Raw genomic sequence first — 22,413 nt, forward strand, 5'->3', positions numbered from 1 at the left:
ATAGCATCATGCATACCTGAAATCTGTACAATTTTTATCAGCCAATCACACTTGGTAAATCTGTCAAATAAAATGGAATAAAGGGTCATAGTGGTGCAGAATTCAAGGTACCAGAAGAATGGTAGAAAAATAAGTCAGGCCGGGCGGTGGTGGCGCACGCCTTTAATCCCAGCACTCGGGAGGCAGAGCCAGGCGGATCTCTGTGAGTTCCAGGCCAGCCTGGTCTACAGAGCGAGATCCAGGACAGGCAGAGCAGTTACACAGAGAAGCCTTGTCTCGAAAAACCAAAAAAAAAAAAAAAAGAAAGAAAGAAAGAAAGAAAGAAAGAAAGAAAGAAAGAAAGAAAAAAAAAAAAAGAAAAATAAGTCAGGAGAACGGCAGAGAAGGCACTAAAAAGGAATGCTGAAAAGCATCCAGAACAAAACTATAACTGAGCTAGCTAATAGCAGAAGCAGCAGTTTCAGTGTTGGGTTGTGGGCAAAAGTCAGGCTTCAGGAGGCTGGCGATGAAAAAGGGGGAGCAGGAAGGCTGACCGACTCTTTCTTGAAGTTGATCACACAAAAAACCCCTGACTGCCTGTCCGAGGTCCCTGGAGCAATGTCTCCCTTAAGCTTGGCTGGGCCCAACTAATCTTCACAGGGCCTGTGTAAATAGAACTTTCTATAATTACGTGAAGTTGACCTGGGACACAGCCCTGAGAGCCCAAGCATGCTCACTTGTCTTAAGAAGCAAAGCCTCTGACTTGACTGATCAAAGTTGATCACTTGCTTTGAAGCCACCTCCTCAGCAGATGTAGTGACAAAGTGCTCAGGTCTGGGCCCAGGACAGGATGCAGAGGCGTGGGAGGGGAAGACGGCAGGCGCTACCTCCACAGACGGCATGCCTAGCAGAGCACTGCTACTATTTCCTATTTGTCTCTTAAAACAGTTTTGTAGGAATCACCAAAGCAGTTTTATCATGGTTTCTACGTGAGGTCGGGATGTGGGAGAGGGATTTCCACAGCTGTGCTCAGTTTGAAGGCTATCTGATATGACATCACAATAGCCACTCATACACATTGAATCCTGCACAAAGTGTCACAGCCTGAAGTCGCTTGGCCATTGCTACTGTTTTTTCTTTATTATATAAAGAGTTAGCAATCATTTGAAAACCTCATTGCTTAGGATAAGAAAACCATTAAAAATAGGAGTAACTGAGCCAGGAAGTGGTGGCAGTGCATGCTTTTAATCCCAGCACTCAGGAGGCAGAGGCAGGCGGATCTCTGTGAGTTTGAGGCCAGCCTGGTCTACAAAGCAAGTTCCAGGACAGTCAGGGATGTTACACAGAGAAATCTTGTCTCTAAAAACCAAAACCAACTACATATTGCATAAGATGTCTCAAAAGTCTCTTTCATTCCTATCTTCATCTTCACCTAAACTTACGGGCTAAGGAAGACAGGCTGCCTTTTATGGAGGAGAATCGGAGCTCTAGAGGAGCAAAGTGATTTCCTGGGGTCTCTAAGGATGTATTGGTACAGCAAGGACTAGAACCTAGGTTTCTTAGCTGAAGTTTGTTCTTATCGTTAGTCACGCATCAGCATAATGGACTGTAACCATGGAGCCAGGCAATGTGGCCCAATCAGGCTAAACGTTCTCCTTTAGCTTCAATCCCACGGTTTGCTCTGAACTCTTCAAACACTGTAGGTAGTTTGGCCTTTTCTCGAATTCGCTTTCTAGTTACAACTTATTTAACAAATAGGGAGCCCTTTTTGCTTTATGACATGCAGTTTTGAGTAGCAAAGCTAGCAAGATTTCATTGAGCTTAGACATTAAAGAAACCAAGTCTCGAGAAGCGATTATCTAGTGGCACCCTGGGCATGAAATCAATCCATATTTTTGCAAACATCTGTTCTGTTCCCCTTATACCAGGTTCCAGGTTATCTGAGTAAGACTGAAATTGAAATAAGTTTATTACTAGTGGACTCATTTGTCACTTTCCTTGAAACTGGTGAACCCCAAAATTTAGACAGCGATAGGAAAATACTGCCATTGTCTCTTAAGAAGTCTGTGACATTTCAAGGCAAGAATGAATGTATGGAAGAAGAAACTCGTTTCTTCTTTACTAACAAAAGGGAAAGCCTGGAAGTGAATGATATGTGTGTAGTTTAAAAAAAAAAGGAAAGAAAAGAAGAGAAAAAACCTTTACGTAACTTTTTTTTTTTTTGACTGGGACAGAAGACTACGAAGCACATTTTCCAGGAAGTGTGGGCTGCGACGATTGTGCGCTCTTAACTAATCCTGAGTAAGGTGGCCACTTTGACAGTCTTCTCATGCTGCCTCTGCCACCTTCTTGGTCAGAAGACACCATTTCAACTTTAACCCAGCATGATAGAAACATACAGCCAGCCTTCTCCCCGATCCGTGCCTACTGGGCTGCCCATGAGCATGAAAATTTTTATGTATTTACTTACTGTTTTTCTCATCACCCAGATGATTGGGTCGGTGCTTTATGCTGTGTATCTTCATAGAAGACTGGATAAGGTAAGGTGACCTACAAGCCTTCATTAACTGAATTGGGGGTCTTATTGATTTGGGGACTGGTTGATTTAAGTACTACCCAAATGATGGAGGACAGTAGACTCAATCCTTAAGTGGATTAATAGTCTTGTTGCATGATGCTTATTGACTAGACAGCGGCTGCGGCCTCACATTTTTGCCTCTGACAAAGATCTTGGGATCTGAAGTCAGGCAGCCTCGTTTCAAATCCTAGCTTGGCTCTTCACTGCTCTGAGATTCTAGGCATGTCACTTTATGCTTTTATTTCTCTTTCTACAGCAAGGAAGTAGAGGTGAAAGTGGGACCCACGCCACGGGTCAACTGAGTCTAGCCCGGGAAAGCACTTAGACTAGTACCTAACACATAGGAAGTGCTGGACCAGCAGCAGATATGGTTATTGCCTAAAATTTGCTTCATTAAGTAAACTGTTTTTCCCCACAAAGACAACATTTTTCTTTAAAAATTTGGCCCAGACAAAAAGAGCATTGATTTGGTCTGAAATTCCATTGTGTTTTGGATTAGTACAGATATGTACAATGCCCTCAATTTGCAGATTTAAAAAAAAAATCAGAATGGTGCTCTCCGTACAATACTTCAATGTCAACTGCCATTATAAGCTGCTCTGTGCTCCTCTGAGGTGTTTTACACACTTAAATGATCTGGTATATAGGAGCAAGAGAGGACAGGGAGGGAGCAGACTAGAAAAAGGCAACTTCAGGATTGATCTTGTATCCATGTATTGGTTCACTTCCACTGATGGGCATGTGGGCTGTGTTACAAAATGCCAATCACAAGAGACTAGGGGAAAAGTCATCGAGCAGCTAGTTGTTCCTAACGCTTGGAAGTGAGGACAATGATGAGGCAACAACTGGATGGCTGTCTTTTCTCTGGGATCATTGGCTAGCCTTTCTTGAAACAAGACCTAAATGAAGGTCATGAAGTTCCTATCAATATAAGGAGAGGTGGAGACAGATAACGAGAGTGGAGACTATCTGCTTGCCCACTCAAACTGGATTTCACTGCTGAGCAAAGAGACAGGGTCTGGGTCTGATTGTTTGCTTATTTGGTGGGCTCTGTCAAATGCCTGTATACAGACATTGAGGGTAATGGAGAAATTATAACTCATGTAGACCCAAACACGCTATAACCTTTAAGTAAACCCTTAATGAGGGGCAAAGTCATTGGCAAACTACACCTTATTTTTCTGTTTTGTTTTTGTTTGGTTGATTTGGGTTTTTTTTTCTTTTTGAGACAGAGTCTCATAATTTATCCCAGAATAATCAGGAACTGACCATAGATAGGCCAGACTGACCTTTAACTCACAGCAACACTCCTGCCTCAGCTTAGCAAGTGCAGGGATTACAGACATCTTCCACTATGCCTGTATTGGTTCTCATTTTGAACGTGAAGAATCTACACTGAAGACAAAAAACGTGGTATGGGATTAGTTGACAGCACAAGTTAATAGCATACATTTAATTACTCCAATATTGGAAAAGTAAATATCTCATTCACTTTGGGGCTGAGAGATAATTTCTTTAAAACTGCATAATGCTTTCTACAAGTATTAAAGAAAGGAGAGATGTAATTATAAATCCACATTACGAATGAACTCCTTTATAAAGCCCCATGTTGTGAACACTGCCATGAAGTAGGCAAACGAGCTCAGCATCAAACTACTTTATTGCTGATGAGAACTATGGCAATTATAGGATATTGCTGTGGTGGTACACTGAAAAACATACACTTTGTGATGAAAGGTCGCCAGAATAGCTGTGATTTCTATCCAGAGCCATAGAGAACATGACATCGGAATCATGGCTTTTTAGGTTGTTAAATGACAAGCATCAGACAGCAATAATTCAACATAATAACTTATAATATTCTCCATTTATGCTCTCAAAGTCCTCCTCTCTTCAGTGCTATGGAAGTGAATGTGGGTGCAGACATCGTTAGCTGCATTCTTCTTCACTATGACACTTCTCACAAGCCTGTTCTTTCAAAATAGGTAGAAGAGGAAGCAAGCCTTCATGAAGATTTTGTATTCATCAAAAAGCTACAGAGATGCATGAAAGGAGAAGAATCCTTGTCCTTGCTGAACTGTGAGGAGGTGAGAAGGCGATATGAAAACCCTGTCAAGGTAAGGTGCTCAGTTCCTGACAGATTTCACTGAGAAGTTTTAGTACATTTCCTAGGTGTGCAAACTGAATTCTGACCCTGGAAAGGTTTCAAACTGTAAGCAGGGGTGGTGGTCACACCTTCAATCCTAGTTAGTGCTCTAGAGGCCAAAGCAGAATGACAGACTGCCATGAATTCCAGCCAGTTTGTTCTACAGAGTGAGACATCAAAATGTGTTGTATATAAACACACACATGTACATATATATATATATATATATATATATATATATATAATATATATATATATGTATACACACATATAGGTGGGTATGGAAATGGATACATACAAAAAGCACAAATGAAGACAAAGCCTTAGGATAAAATGAAAATAAAAGTTGGACATGTGCACATTACTGCAATAGAAAAGGGTTTCTCTAAAGAACATACATACTCTCATGCACAGCAACACATGACTCATCAGCACACACATGCTATCGCCACACAGTAGTTGTGCAGGACATACAGTTGGAATTTTGTATTTCTGTATTTCTCCATTCATCCTTTAATATCCTCCCATTGTGAAACCAGAGTCTGATCTCCGTTTCTTAGCTAAAGTAGTAATGGTTATCTGGTGCCAACTTGGCAGGCCACAAGGGAAGAGATGGCCTGTCCTGATAGTACTAGGAACCCCTCAGTCTTCAGTGCTTATCCAGTGATGAGAGGGATGTTAGGTACTGTGATAGTGTGGTCTTCCCTTCTACTGCACGGGAAGAGGTGGATGCCCCTTCTCAGTGCCGCTCACAGTAGAGCCCTTGTAACATTACTTGATCAGGAAGCCATTTCACTCTAAAGATTTCAAGCTTTCTAAACATTCCGGCTGTCATCCAGCTTCCTAGTAACTGAGTATCTAAAACACAACTTTCCAGAATTTTTCCATTTATTTGTGCATCACAGACATGAGTTTAAGGTGCTCTTTTTTCCTGAAACAGAACATTGAAAACTCTCCCTGCCCATTTCCCTTCAGAACTGATCCTAGCACCTGTGGCCATCCATTGGCTAATTTAGGGGCTGTTCTAGGAGGCAGTGCTCACTGCACATTGAGGGCATCTCTGTGCCAGGTGGGTGGTCATCTGAACAAAGCAACAGAAATTAATGCTGACTTGAAGATCATGTATAATTCAATAACGGATTAAAGAGCGTAAGATCTTACTTCATTTGTAAATTGAACACACGGAAGTCACAGAACAACTTGCGAGACTTGATTCTTTCCTTCCACTGCATGAGTCCTGCGGATCCAACTCAGACCCTTTTTCACGCTTGGCAGCTGGGGCCTTTACCCACCGAGCCACTCCGCTGTCCTCTTCAGATCTTGGTTATGAACTTAAAATATATCCTCCTGTACTGTCAACAAGGTGGAATTTAATCCAGTGGAGAAGATTCTAAAAGTTTATTCCTAGGTCACTTACTGAGATCAGAATATAGTTCAAATCTGCCACTGGCTTCTAAGTTCTTTATATTAAATTAAGCTCTTTATATTAAATTAGAATTTATTTATTTAGATTTTTTGACACAATCTTGTATAGCCTAGGCTTGTCTTGAACTTGCTATATAGCTGAACACTTGCACTCCTGATCCTCCTGTTTCTAACCACAGGCCTGTACCACTGTGTCCAGTTTAATCTAGGTTTTATTGTTTCCATTCTCTATAATGCCTAATTGCTTTTCAAGTTACTTTTTTATTATGCAAGGTTGTAATGGACCTTGTATTAACACCTGTATTCCAGAATCTGGGATTTAGATAAACCCCTAACATTTAATTTGCAATATTGGTGAGGTCAGGAAATGTCTTGGGTTTCCCCGGTGCTTACAGGGTGCTGGGTGTAATGCAAGGTACTGGGAGATGTTTCTAATTTTAATGTGTATAAAGTTGTGTTAGAGATGATGGTTGATAGTCCCAAATGGCATAATGATTACGTTTTGCTGAAGAGCTTTCCATCTCTCTGAGCTCATTTCTGTTGTGTGACAGAAGGAGGACGAGACTCTCTCTAAGGACACTCCCAGCTCTGGCCTTCTCTCACTGTGTGACCAATCTTCCATTTTCTTGAGTGGCAGTCAGTGAAAGTGGTTTTTCCCATTTTTCCTTCTTAACAGTGAGCTTTCACAGGTGACCTGCCAATTCCCTTTGTCCTCATTCAGGTCTGATGTGGAAAGCTTCCAGAACCATCTACCCAGGATAGGAGTAAGGAAAAGAGCCAGTTCTGTTTGTACGGGGGTGGGGGGGGTGGGGAGGTGGAGGAGTAGAACTTTTTAAGCATGCCGGCCAAGACCCCAGTAATATACTAAATACCTGTCGGGAACGCTCCTTGCATCTACTGCAGCAGCTACAGGACCCTAGGCAACGCTTTCTTTGCTTTGGATATAAAAAGGCTGAGATGCAAAGTTTTCTGGCCCCCTTTAAGACCGCCATTTCACTAGAGGTCTCACTCAGAAACAGTATCTGGAACTGTTTAGCCCGACTAAATCTAGATTAGATCTGTGTTTTCTTAGCTAATATTAGCGGGTTTTGGACCATGATTCGGCTAGCCCAAAGTAACACCGAAATCACAGGGCCTGATGGGATCCTAGAAATAGTCAGATGCAATTCCCAGGTATTAGAATTTCAGTCTTCTCTCTCCCATCTCTGCAAAGTGCGCACCCAATTTTCATTTAAATCCCTCTCATGATAAAGAGCTCACTAACTTCGGAGACAAGTATCACAGAGCTCTCACTGTGGAAGGAGCTGCCAGTCAGGGCTCATGTCAGGGCAAGTGGAGGCACCACTTTGAACAGCGTAATTGCACATTAAAATCTCCTTTGCTCCCTGTCCAGAATGACCAGTCCCATGGTTATCTGTCTACCAATGTCTGAGGTGCCTTGGAGGGAATCAAATCATTTCCATTTTAGGTTAAAGGGTACTGTATCCGTATCTGCCACCGGAGAGCTTCCATTGAGAGCCAAATCATTAACCCAAGATTTTTCTGAAATTTGACTTTAAAAAGCCTTTCAGTTTAAGTGAAGAGTGAAGCCAATAAATGAATAAATAAACAAACAAACAAACAAATAAATAAATAAAAGCTCTGGGGAGTGTGGCTGGGGGAAAGTTCACAAAAAGGTAGGACTGGGTGAACCAAAGGCAAACTCTGCTGACCTCACATTTTCGTCTGGGCCAGGCCCAGGCCTGCAATGACTTAGCCTAAAAGTAGTATCTGAACTTCCATCATCACACCTCAGCGTTTGAAAAGACACCAAACAGTCATTTGTTTACTTGTTGGCTCACAAACATTTTCCTGTTGCCACATTGCCGTAGTGCCCCACTGCAGCTCAAGTGGAAAGTTGATCTGTGTAGACCATGTGAACATCTGTGTAGCCCATGTGAACATTTCAAGGCTCAGATTCCCCTTTGGGACTCCGTGCCTTATGCCCTCACATCTGGCGGCCAAGCTGAGCGGATAGCTAACGTAGTGGAGAGTAGCAACCCAAAGGCCTTCTTGGGGTGAGGAATGTGAAGGAAGGGCCCTGTGGACATTAGGTTCTAGGAACGTCAAGGAGTACAGGGCTATCAGAAGTGGAAAGGCTACACTTTTCCTTCCCCTCTTGTTCAGAATAGAGTGATGAAACAGACTGAGCCAGGTCTATGAATGTGATCCTACGTTCTGTACTTCATTTAATCCTCAGACAGACCCTCTGGGTAACCTCACATTTGCCAGGTCTTTGATTCAATCTCCTTAAAATGGCGGCAATAGCTTTTATCATCTCTCAATCTACATAGAAGGAAGTCTGTGTTGGTTTCCTTAAGTATGTCTGGCATTTTTTCACCTTTAAGTAAAAGAAAAGTGTTGCATTTAGCTAGTCACTGTGGTACATGCCTGTAACCACCAATTGGGAGGTAGATGCAAGAGGATCAGGAATTCAAGGTCGCTCCTAGCTTCATAACAAGTCCAAGGTTAGCCTAGACCGTATGAGAACCTGTCTTAAAAACACAAAACAATGTACATGGAAATAAAAAAAATTAAAATGTTAAAAGAAAAACGAGAAACTACATATTTTGAACAGATTGCCAGCATTAAGAGATGGCCTATATTTCCTGAATGTTTATTACTTATTTAAAGTACAGGCCATACAGCTAGCCACAAAAGCACATTCAAAGTGAAAAATCTGGATTTCTCTCCCATGATCATATTCAAATCTTTTCCTATGAGGTTTCAAAGCAATTTTATTCAAACAGACCCACACCTGCATTGTGTTTAATAGTATTCTGTATGCCAGTTCCCAGTTCTGAATTATTACCCCATTCAGCATTATTTATCAATATCTGTCAAAGGCAGGGAGGCCAAGGTCATAGAAAGGGTCAGAATCACAACCTCTGGTCTAGGGAGAGCATGGTAAAGGAGATAATAAGGCCTGGAATTTGCTTCCAGAGTCTCCCCTGAGTTTTCTGGGCTGTCAGCTCATCTGTCAGAGCCAGGGACTCCCAATCGCTATGATGGAATTAACGACAGCATCTTAGTCTATATTATAATCCTCCCTAGGCACAGACAACACAGGACTGACAGTTACCAAATGAATGAGACCTTGAAAACCCTAAAGCAGAGCTTCTCTCAACTGATTTTTTGCAATGATTCTTCTTTTAGGATATAATGTTAAACAAAGAAGAGAAAAAAGAAAACATCTATGAAATGCAAAAAGGTATGTTGCTATTTACCAATTTCCATAAATGCTTAAAGGATAAAAAGAAGTTTTAGTTTGTCCATATGAAACAGGGAACATTTAGCCCTGGAAATAAAAGAAGGTACTGTTTGTCAAATTGGTACCTTCTCGGGCCTCAGTGATACAGAAAGGCTTTTTATGTCTACATTGATGAGGCTATGTTCCTGTAATGTTGACAATATCAAATATAAAGGAACCCCACATCCAATACATTTATCCAAGCAATCACACATTCTGGCTCCACTTTCAGAGGACCAGATGACAAGGAATTCATCATTTGGTAAAAAGTGGCATTCATCATTCAATGATAACTATTTTTGTGGGAGGACAGTACCCAGTGGGTCTCTGGGATCAATAAATACAATACTACATTCTAATCTTTGCCCTGTTCTTGAAGTGAGAGTGTCCTGGACATCTAGGAGTCAGAAAGGGACCTTGATGGCTCTCAAATCCAGTACACTTCTGAGAATATGAATCCCCTTTTAAAGCGTCACTGAGCATATGACCTCTGCTCAGACATGTCTAGAGATAGAATACCTTATACTTAATAAGACAACCTGGTCTATCTTTGAGTAGCTCTAATAATAATATTAAGGTCAATATCTACTCAAAAAAGTCTTATCTCAAATTGTGTTCCTGGAATGTCTACTTATTGAACACATTTCTGTTCTTTGAGGCTATACTAAGCAAAGAAAAGTTCTTTCCCTATATAGTAGCTGTCTGGTTACTAAAGACAGCAACTATGACCCTGAGTTTCCATTGAACATTTTCTTATCTAGGCTAAACATGCCCAGCACCTTCCACTGTTTCCTTTATGATCCTTTCCAGGTTCTTTCCTCTCCCAGTTATTTCCTTTTTGAACACAACTCTCTCCAGTTTCTGTTAGAATATAGCATCCCCCAAAACAGTGATATGTGGAGTGACTTGAGTAGCAGAAAAGGGGAAGGGGATGCTGTTGCAGAAACTATTACAACACAAAGTTACCGAATACAATGTTATACCTACACAAATCTAATGCACATGAAGAAATGTATACATATAAAGGTATAGATCCAATTTTCTTAGGCGAAGAGAGTGCTCAGAACCTGTCTCAATGAGTGGTCTGATGCCAAAGGCTCATCTGATTCCCCTGAAGCTTTCATCCTCACAGTGACTGCAAGACACGTTCAGTGATGCTGTGTTATTTGTTAACTGCAGTGCGATTTTAAGGAAAAGCCCCTTTGGATGTTTGTCTTCAGACAAATCATGAATTTGACCAAACTGGTCTTTCATATCATACATGGTTTTATCATCAAAACATCCTTCATAATATACCTACAAAATTCTCAGCACTGGGCTCATAACTGGGAAGAAAGCACCCACAGTTTCTGTACTTAGGAGATGAGCACTTTTAATTGGGAAGCAAGGCTCTTACAAGAGAAAGAGAGCTCAGTTTGATAGTCTGGACAGTCATTTGACCAAATCAGACATGATAATCATATTACCAGCTCAGTGTCCAGGCACAGCTTTGGTGCTCACAACCACTCCAGTATATGGCAGTTGTCCTTAAAAATAAGATTCAGGGTAGATTTAATGTAACATGTTTTAGCTCATATCCATCTGTGTTGAGAGGAACTGAGTATTTAATATCAGGAGAAAGGATCAATAGAAATAGCCAACACAGTTTTTCAAGGATTAGAAATCACCTTTTCCTTCAATGGGAAGGATTACTTACTGGCCCAGTTTTCCTTCCTTTAAGGTAAACTACCCTAGCACAGTCACTGCCATGCAGTTGAAGAACTGGACCCATTAACTCCATGAGCAGTTGTCTATTTCTTTGGCCTGACAGTGTGCTTTTGGTTTTATTTCAGGTGATGAGGATCCTCAAATTGCAGTACATGTTGTAAGTGAGGCCAACAGTAAAACAGCATCTGGTAAGTCCCACAGCATCTGAGTGAAAGCCACCCAAGTGTGGGAGTATGTGTGTATTTGTGTGTGCGTGGTGGTGGTGGGGTACTCCAAAGCTATGCAGCTTAATCATGAGACACTTCTCTTTCTCCAGGGACCAATTTACAAACCTACCCTATAACTCTCCAACACTGTCCTTTGTTATCAAAGTCAGCTCAAATGCACAGATGGGACTTAGAGCGACAAAAGGAGATGGGAAGGAGTCCCGATGTTCTCATTATGTTTTTGCTCAGTGGCTGATTCTAAATGATGAATGACTGGGTGGAGGAACCATTATTTTGCAAGCATAAAAAGAGATGGCAGGTAGTGACCTCTTCACTGGGAACATCTCTCCTCCTAAGACCTCTTCACTGTGTATAAATGGGTCTCAGGAGGTCTTTTTTTGTCATCTGTCAATCCCTGTGTGATTAACCCCAGTCTCAGTGGGGCTGACCTCAGGGAAATTAAAGGTAAAATCATTTTGTAATGATCAATAGGCGCCAAGATGTTAGATTTTTCAATGAAGTAACAACAGATGGCATACTCTGATCTTTTCAACACTGAATGCTTTTATTTCCATATAGATCCTACCATTATTTTAGCCTGTAGATTTTCCTCAAATCTCTACCTTGTGAGGGCTGATGCTGTAAAATGTGTCACATCTGTTGATGAGTGGAAACATGTATGCTAGCATGAATTTCCCCATGTATATAAAGGCAAGAGCATCAGAGCAGCATTTGAAAGCTTCAGCAGAGTGCTCTACAATGGAGTTCTAAATCACGTGTGTGTATTTGTACCCGTGTGTGTGTGTGTGTGTGTGTGTGTGTGTGTGTGTGAGAGAGAGAGAGAGAGAGAGAGAGAGAGAGAGAGAGAGAGAGAGAGAGAGAGATAAAAACACAGAGAAACAGAGACACTCAGGAGACAGAGGTAGGAAAATCTCTATGAGTTCTATGCTAGCCTGGTCTGCATAGCAAGTTGCAGGCCAACAAAGGATAGGTAGTGAGACCCTGTCTCAGCAAAGAAAAAAAAATGTAAGGGGGAAACCTAATTCATTGAACAGAAGCAAATCTGCTCATTTTTCAGAATCAAACAGTCTAAAAGTGAAAACACCATGAAACAAACATCTTTTATGGAGAATTTGGGGTACCCAGAAATATCAGGCATAATAAGATGCCTTCCTATACAAAAAGAGAAGTCTGAACAAGAAGCATCTTATGCCCTTATTGGTGTAAGACCACCAAATTAAATACTTGGAAAATATCAAGAAAGCCAATATAACAATACTTTTACCTCTCCCCACCTCCCTCCCCTCACCTCCATCAAACCTAGCTTTCTGTGGAAGCTGAGATTTGAAATCGTGTGCACACATGACTTTGAACCCACTCAACATCTCAGCAGAGAAAATGGCACACTGTTGGTGGGGACTCTGCCGTAGCCACAAGAATACGGGTACTTTCAAGTTGTGGCACCCACTACAATGAGAGATCAAAACACAGTTAAATGAGCACATGGTTTATTTTCATACTTCCTTACCTATTTTAGTCTTGGTCGTGGGAGGCAGGTCAGGTTTGCGACAGCATAAAGTAGGAGGAAGAAATAGGGTCTTGTCTCTGAGCTGTCACTAATCTAGGTAGACTGACAACTCTTTGTAGAATTCATGATAAGCTAAATATTCACACATTAGCAAGAGTTTTATGCCATGCATAATTCTGAAATCATTTGCACTTCATTTTAAAAGCATTTATTCACTCATTTATGTTTGCATATGTATGCCTGTGTGAATGTATACAGAAGTGAAGGGTAGTGGGAGTACACAAAGGTCAGAAGAGGGCACCCTTGTCTCATCACTCTCCACCTATTCTCCTGAACCAGGGGATTTCCTTGAACTTGAGACTCATGTTTTCTCATGTAGGGTGGATACCAGCATGTCCCTGTGATATTCTCTACACCCCACCTCTCCAGTTCCTTTTGTGTTGTTTTGAGATAGGGTCTCCCTTAGCCCACATGGGTCTCAAAGTCATTATGTGGCCAAAGATGACATTGACCTTGAACTGCCCAGTGTCTGGGAATTCTAGGTACACATCACCATGCCTGGCTGATCATTTGTACTTCCTTAAATTCAAGGGCAATTGGCTCAGAGAATTCCAAAGAGAGAAAACCTGCTGTTTTCTTGAACTTTCAAGTCTCTGAAATATGCTTTCATACTGTCTCTGCTCTGTTGTCGAGGAGCTTAGACTTGGGGAGATCAAGTGACTTTCTCAAGCTTGACGAAAACCCAGGTTGAAAGCTGACACTAACTCTGAAGCCCGTGTAAACTTGGTATCTATACTCACCATGCCTCTGATGGCCATAAGGTGCCTGGAGAATTCATTCTCACTATAGTCAGCATCCAACCTTAAACTTTATTTCCTGTTGGAAAAATATATGACATGCTATGCTTATGCTCACCAGGGATTTCTCTCTCTTTGTTACAGTTCTACAGTGGGCCAAGAAAGGATATTATACCATGAAAAACAACTTGGTAACGCTCGAAAATGGGAAACAGCTGACCATTAAAAGACAAGGACTCTATTATGTCTACACCCAAGTCACCTTCTGTTCTAATCAGGAACCATCGAGTAAAGATCCATTTTTAGTCAGCCTCTGTCTGAAGTCCACTAGTGGATCTGAGAGAATCTTACTCAGGGCGGCAAATACCCACAGTTCCTCCAAGCCCTGCGGCCAACAGTCCGTTCACTTGGGAGGAGTATTTGAATTACAAGAAGATTCTTCTTTGTTCGTCAACGTGACTGATGCAAGTCAAGTGATCCACGGAATCGGCTTCACATCTTTCGGCTTGCTCAAACTCTGAACAGTGTGCCGCCCTAGGCTGCAGCAAGGCTGCTGCTGGCAGTCTTCCCTATAGAGCCCATCAGTTAGGACCCGCCCCCTGTTGAACTGCCTATTTATAACCCTTGGACCCTCCTCATGGAGAACTATTTATTATGTACCCCAAGGCACATAGAGCTGAAATAAGAGAATGACAGGGCAGGCAAAATCCTAACGGACCCTGCTCCCTAAGAGCTTGTATTCTGAAACAGCAACTCTACTGATGTATACAACCAGAGAGCCCTAGGAAAAGACAAAGCCATACTGCACAGATGACAGAGCTCGGGTGAAACAGTAGATAATTGACCAAGCTCAGTTGTGTTGATTATGAGTGTGTCTTTCAGTGGACAGTGCACTTGACTTACCAGGAAAGATGCAGAAGGGCAAGTGTGAGCCTTAGCTCACAATCTGTTATGGTTGACTTGGGGTCCCTGTGGCCCCAATAGGCCAGTTTCTAAACTCTCCCAAGGAGAACTGAGAAACTCTGCCTCCATCTTCCCCCAACACCCAACGCTCAGTCTTTCAATCTCTCCAATCTCTCTCTCTCTGTCTCTCTCTGTCTCTGTCTCTCTCTCTCTCTCTCTCTCTCTCTCTCTCTCTCTCTCTCTCACACACACACACACACACACACACACACACACACACCTCACACACAGAGTCATGCTGTTACTGACTGGTTCTCTTATTAGTTACCCTGCCCCTGTCTACAGGACGGGCAGGGCAGGGTAGACAACAGCTTCTGGCCTGCCCATTCCTCCTCTTGGAATGACTGTATTTAATGGAATCTGTTGTAGCTCCCTGCAGTCTTCATTGTTTCTGTAGTGAACTTAATGATTATGTTATTATTTATTTTTAAATAATAAAGAGTCTTTACCATTGTTTTTGTTGGTTAGTACTTATAGCTCTCAGCCAAGTTGGGGGCGAGGAGGAAGCATTTGGAGGGAGTTTTGCCAACTCTTTTTGCTGTACCATAAACTTAGGTCTCAGGCTGAGCACACAGCAAGCTATCTCAGTGACAGCATAGTCTCTGAAAGTCTGCCACCATAGCCTTTGATAGATGACATGGAAGCCTGGTCGGTGAAAAACAATCTGGGCCTCTACTTCCAACTCGCTCTGTGAAGGTTGCTAGAGACTGACATTTTAAAAATTGATCCCAGCCAAGAGAGACTGGAGAGAGAGAGAGAGAGAGAGCCTTAAATGAGAAGCAGTAGCAAATCTTTTTATCAACTGTTTAGGTGGCTCTGCTCTAAGCAGAGGAAATGGAGCTGGAGCATCGTGAAGGCGATTATTGGCCCTCGAGCCTTCCGACTGAAATCAACAGAATCATTTCTTGCCACCTCCAACTGTGGTGGAAGAAATGAGTATGTAAGAAACTCAGTTTAACTGGTGGGATGTTTTGCTTAAGAGAAACACATTCATCAAAAAACTACTACTGCAGAAATAAAAAGGGGGAAGGAGAAAGTGTCTTTCCTCACGTCCTTGCTCTTCAATAGTGTGCCTGGCACAGCTGCATCTTGATGGAGCTCTTGCATTATGAAAACCCACTGTAAAGCTTTAACCATGCTGGACAAACTTGTGTGTCGGCACACATCCCCCAACAAAAGACCTTTGGTATGAACAAGAGTGATCTTGGTGGATTTAGGAACTCACTTGAAATTATGTGCACCATATGTTTGTGCCTTCCAGGAAGGAGCAAAGATTCTTCTACTGTATTAACTGCTGATGGGGGTCAGGGTGGCTCAGCGGTAGAGTGCTTCTCTGGCAAGTGAGAGGCCCTGGGGGCCATGTAAAGCACTGCAACAGGGAAAAAAGCATCAACTGACAAACCTCTGCATAAGAGGCATGAAGGAAGCAAGGCAGCAGCAATGGCAGCCTCGTAGACAGTGGCCATGACGCTCTTACACTGTGGCCTTCATTAGGAAGGCCAGAACCCTCTGCCTGCTTTAAGAAAGGCATTGCCTCAGTCAAAAGAAAGAGCAACCGACCATCATCATAATTCTCTCTTCCTTACAGCAGCTGGATGCCCATGTTGTGGAACAATCTTCCTCTGGGTTTTGTCTGAGTTCAACAGTGGGGGTAGTGTGGCAGGCAAGGACTTCTCTGGTTTAGGAGAGTTTGCCACTTGGATAGATTTATTTTTATTTTACTTTTATACATTTTAATTAAAATATAATTACATCATTTTCTCCCTTCCCTTTCCTACCTACAGCCCTGCCCAAGTCCCCTTCTTCCAACTCCTGCCATGTCCCTCCACTCTCAAAGAGATGATAGCCTCTTTTTCTTTGATTATTAGGGCTACATATATAGGAATTTTTAAGTATGCACAAGTACATAACTATAACCCATGGAGTTCATTTTTGTTTTTTTCTGTGTATATGGTTTCAGGGCTGACCACTTTGTAAATAGTATCTTCTAGAAATGCCTGTACAAACAAGACCAGAATAGCCAGGAAGATTTTAAAAATAACCTTCATAGACTCATGACCTCTGAATTTTTTTTTGTTCTGTGGGAGCCATTATCTTCCTAGCTATTTCTACTTCTGGAAAGGAATGTTTTTCAAAAAAGTAGGATGAGATGGCTGTGCTCAACTGAGATACAAGCATGGTTTTGGGGAGAGGAAGGAGGATTGAATCAAGTTCAAGGCCAACATGCTTTACATAAGGAGATCCAGGCTAGCCAGGGCTGCACACGGAGACTCTTTCTTTTCTTTAAATTAATTAATTAAATGTTTGTAACAAGAAGTAATATCATTGATATAAAACCCTGCATTTTTTTTGTTGTTGTTGTTCAAGCCCAGGGGAGGCTTGCCGCTTTCTGAATGGAGACGGAGGAGTGGATGGGGAGGGGGGTAGATGGGAGTCGGATGGGGGGGGGGAGGGAGGGAACGGGAGGAGAGGAAGGAGGGAAAACTGTGGTGGGTATGTAAAATAAATGAAAAAAAATGTTACTAAAATAAAAATAAAAAATAAAAACCCTGCATTTTTCTAGGCTGCCTCCTGTTTTCCTGTACTCTCTACTGCCCTCTAGAAGCCGCTTCCCACAACTCCATCCTGGTCCTTTTTCTCTAAGCTTTCACCCTAAGCAGCCAAAGGCCCTCAGCCTCTCGTTTCCTCAAGGTCCCCTCTCTCTTTCGAAAGACTCTTAAGTGCTGCCCTTCACCCTCTCCTATATGCCATAGGAGCTCTGCTAGATTCATGGTTTTAAAACCACCTTCATTGTCACTAGTGGAATACCTTTGGGATGGGGATGTTTGGGGTTTTTGTTTGTTTTGGCTATGCTTTTTGAAACAGGGCCTCACTCTGTAGCCCAGGCTGGCCTAAACCTCACTATGTGTTCCTTGCTGGGCTCAAATCTCTGAAGATCTTCCTGCCTCCAACTCTCATTCTCCTGGGACAGCAGGAGTGAGCCACTGTACTCAGGCCGTAGCTTGAGTAATTTCCCTACACCTCAGCAGTGGGCTCGGGCCCCTAGATCCATGCATTCAGCTGGAACTTCCGATCTTGTCGCCTGTGTCATGGGCTCTTCTCTCAGGGTTTCTCATTTCACTGAACGCCATCTTCCTCACCCTGTTTAACAAACCAGAACCCTGACTTTACCAAGGATCCTCCTGCCTCTACCTCGCCCCCAGGTGTTGAGATTATAAGCCTGTGCCACCATGCCTGGTTTGTTCAGTACTAAGGGTTGAACCCAAGGCTTCATGCATGCCAGGCAAGCAAGCAGTCTCCCACTGAGCCAAGTCCTAGCCCAAAGTGCCGGCTTTAGAAACATGTCACTTCTACATTCTGTGGAATGGTGGGGCAGGAATAAGTTTTTCTAAATAAACAGAAAATGAACAAAGTATAAAATACTGCTGTCTTTGCTATTAGATAGGAAGCAAGTAACCACAAAATGCAAATGTGTGCTGTGACATGCTTTCAGCACAGAAGCACCCTACTTAGAGGGAAGCAGCTGTAGACTCTTGTGTACCAGGCTTTTTCTTTTAGGCCACCAGCCAGCTTCCAAATCATGACACACAGACTCATCGTTAGTTATAAATGCTTGGCCTAGATTAGGCTCGTTTCTGGCTAGCTTTTTTAACTTAACCTGTTTCTCTTTGTTTACCTTTTACTTGTTTTGTTTATTTATTTATTTATTCTCTTTCTGCCAGCCCACCGAGCCTTTCTCTGTCCAGCTATTGATCGTTAAGCTCTTTATTAGACCAATCAGGTGCCTTAGGCAGGGAAGATGAAACAGATGCGACTTATCTTTACATAATTGAACACACATCTTTACATCATTAAACACATGCAGCATAAACAAAAGTAACACACTTTGACACAGTTAAAGTAAGATTCCACAGCATAAGCAGAAGTAACTCAGCTTTACATAGTTAAAGTAATATTCTACACCACTCCTGGGCTTCCAGTGGGAATATTTTGCAGTGTATTCAACTATCACCACAGGACCAGATCCACTATGTTGAGAGCTTAGGACTTCAAAGTGGGAAGGCACCTGGAACTAATATGATGACTCTTACTCCGTTCTTGCTGTAGTACTGTGGTTAACTCTGGAGCTAGAAAGAATTTTAACCCAGGCTCCACAATTTATCGACTTTCTAACTGTGGACAAATCATTTAACCTCTGGGTCGCAGTTTCCACATCTGGAAAATGGGGACAGTGTGAGTATTGTTTTTTTGAGGTTGATGACGACTCGAGAAGGGAGGCAGCAGAGAGCCCCAGCAGACTCTGCTCCCTCAGATTGATCATCAAATGAAACACACTGTGAAAGCCACATTAGTGGTCTGCATCCAGCATTGCAAGGGGATGGCAGCGTATCTGAAAATAGTTGACTCGTCTACACTCAAGGATCTTACTTGGCAGCTCTGCCATACTGAGAAGCCTTACCCGTGAAGGGGAAGAATGAAGACACTGAGTATGGAGTGAAGTGAAAGAAAAAATACAAAAAGGAAAGAAAGATAGTGGGAGAAAGACAGATTTCTGGGAGGGAGAGAGGGAGGAAGGGAGAAGAGATGAAGGGAAAGGGGGAGAAAGAGGAAGAGAGAGAAAACACAAGGGGCCATGTGCAGCAATTGCACATCTGTGAATCTGTACTCGGTGGCTGAGACAGAAAAGTAGCAAGTTCAAGACCAGCTTTAGGCTGAATTTGAGTTATCTGAGACCAGTTTAAGCTATGTAATATCATCTTTAAAAACTTAACACTTTTGGGTTTTGAAAAGCAATTTCTTAGATTTGACAATTAAGAATTCACTGCTTTACTGGAGATATGGCTCATTCACAAAATGTTTGGATATCATGCATGAGGCCCTGTGTTCAATACCCAGTACCCCATACAACCTGGCATGGTAACACATGCCTGTAATCCAAGAAATCAGAGGTAAAGGCAGGAGAATTAGAACTTCAAGGTCATCCCGAGCTACATAGTACATTTGAGGCCAGCTTGGGATACAAAAGACCCTGTCTGAAAACAACTAATGAAATGGACCTCATTAAGGACTTCACAGGGTTTGACAGTTAATGTAGAAGCAGCATTTAAATGGATATAAAAGGATATGTGGTATATAGAGCACAAATCCAAGAGGTAGACTCAAATCACCTCCACCACGTACTACCATGTAATTCAACATCTCTGTACTTTTATTCATCTGTAAGATGGAGATAACAGCAAGAAAACCCTGATAGGGTCATTTGAGGTTTGCATGAACCTAAATATGTGAACCATTTAATACAGTACTTAGTATGTGGGAGGCACAAGGTTAAATGTAATTGTTCAAAGCAAGAAAGAACCAGTCAGGCAGCTGAAGCAGAAAGTGAATTTGGTATCTGTAAAAATGTGGGGTCATAGAAGTGAGAGGCAGTTCCAATCTGGTGAACTACTGGCTTCAAAGTCATTCCATGGCAGTTGTGACCCAAATGGTAGGAAGCTGCTGCTACAACCATGCTCTGGCACTGTTACTGCTACAGTGTCCCCCACAAAGATTGAGCAGAGACACTGCAATGGGGACTACAGACACCACAGTATGTTGGGAACTTCCTGCAGACCACCAGAAGACAGACTTCGTCTAAATTATACACCCCCATCTTCTTAGCATAACTGGAAATGTATGTGAACCCTCATTGTATCCGAAACCCTTGCTGCAAGATTTTGGAAAAAAAATGTTTGCCTTTGTGTTTCAGGGGAAGCATGAGGATAAGAACAGACAGTGTGGAGCAGCAAACAATATCCAGTTCAATCTATCTCCTCTCCTCCCTCCCTCTGTGTGTAGAGGGCATAGGTCAACATCAGGTATCGTTGCACAGGACTCATCCACCTTTTGGATTGTTTAACTTTATGTTATTATGATGATGTGTGCATATTTATGATGGGTAGGGCATGCACATGCAGCATCCCATGTATGGAGCGGTCAGAGGACAACTTTGTGCAGTTGCTTCAGCTTTATGCGTGTTCCCGGGATTGAACGCACGTCACTAAGATTTACTCGCTTAGCCATCTCGCCAGCCCCACCTTAGTTTTGGAGATAGTCTCTCACTGACCAGGAACTCAGTGACCAGGCTAGACTGGCTGGCCAGTGAGCCCCAAGAATCTACCTGTCTTTGCCATTTTAGTTCTGGGGTTATGGGTGCGTGCCACCACACCCCCACTTTTACATGCGTTCTGGTGATCTAGCTCAGAGTCTCCTGCTTTCGCGATAAGCACTTCATCAACTGAGTTCTACCCCTGGCCCACAGCTCAAATACTTCTCATCCTGACTGCTGACACCAGAGATCGCAATTGAAAACATCCCAGATCGACAAACTGTTGTAAAATACAAAGAGGAATGAGTACCTGTTTAGGAAAATGAATGTATCTTTCTTAATGTTGGAAGGGAAATTGTGAGATGCACTTCAAGTGGTTTGTAAGTTGAGACCCAGAAGATGAAAGAGAAGTGAAGGGCAGTTCTATGTCACCAGCTGATGACATTTGCTCCCTACTTTACAGGGATGACCACACTATGAAATAGAACCTTAAGTGGAAAAGGTGGGGTGGGGGAAGGCTGATGCGAACGGACTAGCTAAAGTTCCCAACCTCAACCTACTCTGCACCATTTCTGAAAGAAACAAAATCAGTATGTTGAAGACATACATCTGCATTCCCATGTCCATTACAATACTATTCACTTAGTCCAGATCTAGAATAACCTACAGCTGGGCATGGTGCTGTGTACCCTTTAATCCCAGCACTTGGGAGCCAGAGGCAAATAGATCTCTGTGAGCTGAAGGACAGCCTGGTATATACAGTGAGTTTCAGGCTACCTACCCATGGCTACACCGTGAGATCTTGCCTCAAAATAGATAGATAGATGTTAGATAGATCGATATATATAGAATTAAGGTAAGAATCTGTGAATGGGTAGATGGATAAAAATGTGGTAGATATACACAAAATGGAATACTACTTTGCCTTCAAAAAAGAAGAAACTAATCTGTAACAGTATTAATGAACCTGGAGGGCATTGTGCCAGATGAAATAAGCCAGGTTTTATATTTATAAAGGTTAATACTGCACATCTCAGTTCTCATATGTGGAATATAAAAACATAAACACATAGAAGTAGGGGTAAAATAGGGTTTAACTAGGGCCTGGGTGTGGAAAGAGAGAGGGCATTATTTTTATCAAAGTAGACAAAGTTTCAGTGGAATATGAAGAATTCATCTGTGCACAATACAGTGACTATAGTTAATACTATTTGTATATTTCAAAGGAGTTAAAAGCAAGGATTTTTAAATGTTCTCACTATAGATATGGTAATATTTGAGGTAATAAATGATATGTTATATTAGCCTATGACCATAGATAGCATGATATATGTATGGATTGAAAGCTCACACTGTTGTCACCAACATGCAATTCATATTTGTCAGCTGAAATAAAATGATACTTAAAAAGATAACTTCCTGAACATCAATCAGTAGAAAAAATAAACAAATGATCTTATTTATAAAGCACTGTTTATTCTTGTTTATTGAAAATGTCCATTTTAAAAGTCTTTAAAATAAAAACAAGTTTAGAAAATTTGAGTTCCTGTAAGAAGGGACATGACAGAGAAGAAACTGAAAGGCCTCTAAGGGCAGCAGTTTAATTACAGAGGAACAGGAACCCATTTGTAGAGCACTGTAAACAACATAACTACGGAGACACGGCTGTCGGGTTAACATGGCTTCATTTCCTTTATACTATTTAGT

General features: G+C 42.1%; 1 protein-coding gene across 1 annotated transcript; it reads left to right on the plus strand.

Annotated features, from left to right (window-relative positions):
* Positions 1–2,245: 2,245 nt before the first annotated feature.
* Cd40lg (CD40 ligand) lies at positions 2,246–15,071 on the plus strand. The gene is made up of 5 exons (XM_028889908.2): positions 2,246–2,519; positions 4,543–4,674; positions 9,324–9,378; positions 11,250–11,312; positions 13,800–15,071. Exons 1-5 carry the CDS (start codon positions 2,364–2,366, stop codon positions 14,174–14,176), a joined length of 783 nt encoding a protein of 260 aa, XP_028745741.1. The 5' UTR covers positions 2,246–2,363; the 3' UTR covers positions 14,177–15,071.
* Positions 15,072–22,413: the final 7,342 nt, after the last annotated feature.

The sequence above is a fragment of the Peromyscus leucopus genome, chromosome X, assembly GCF_004664715.2.
Source record: "Peromyscus leucopus breed LL Stock chromosome X, UCI_PerLeu_2.1, whole genome shotgun sequence".
Classification (NCBI taxonomy): domain Eukaryota; kingdom Metazoa; phylum Chordata; class Mammalia; order Rodentia; family Cricetidae; genus Peromyscus; species Peromyscus leucopus.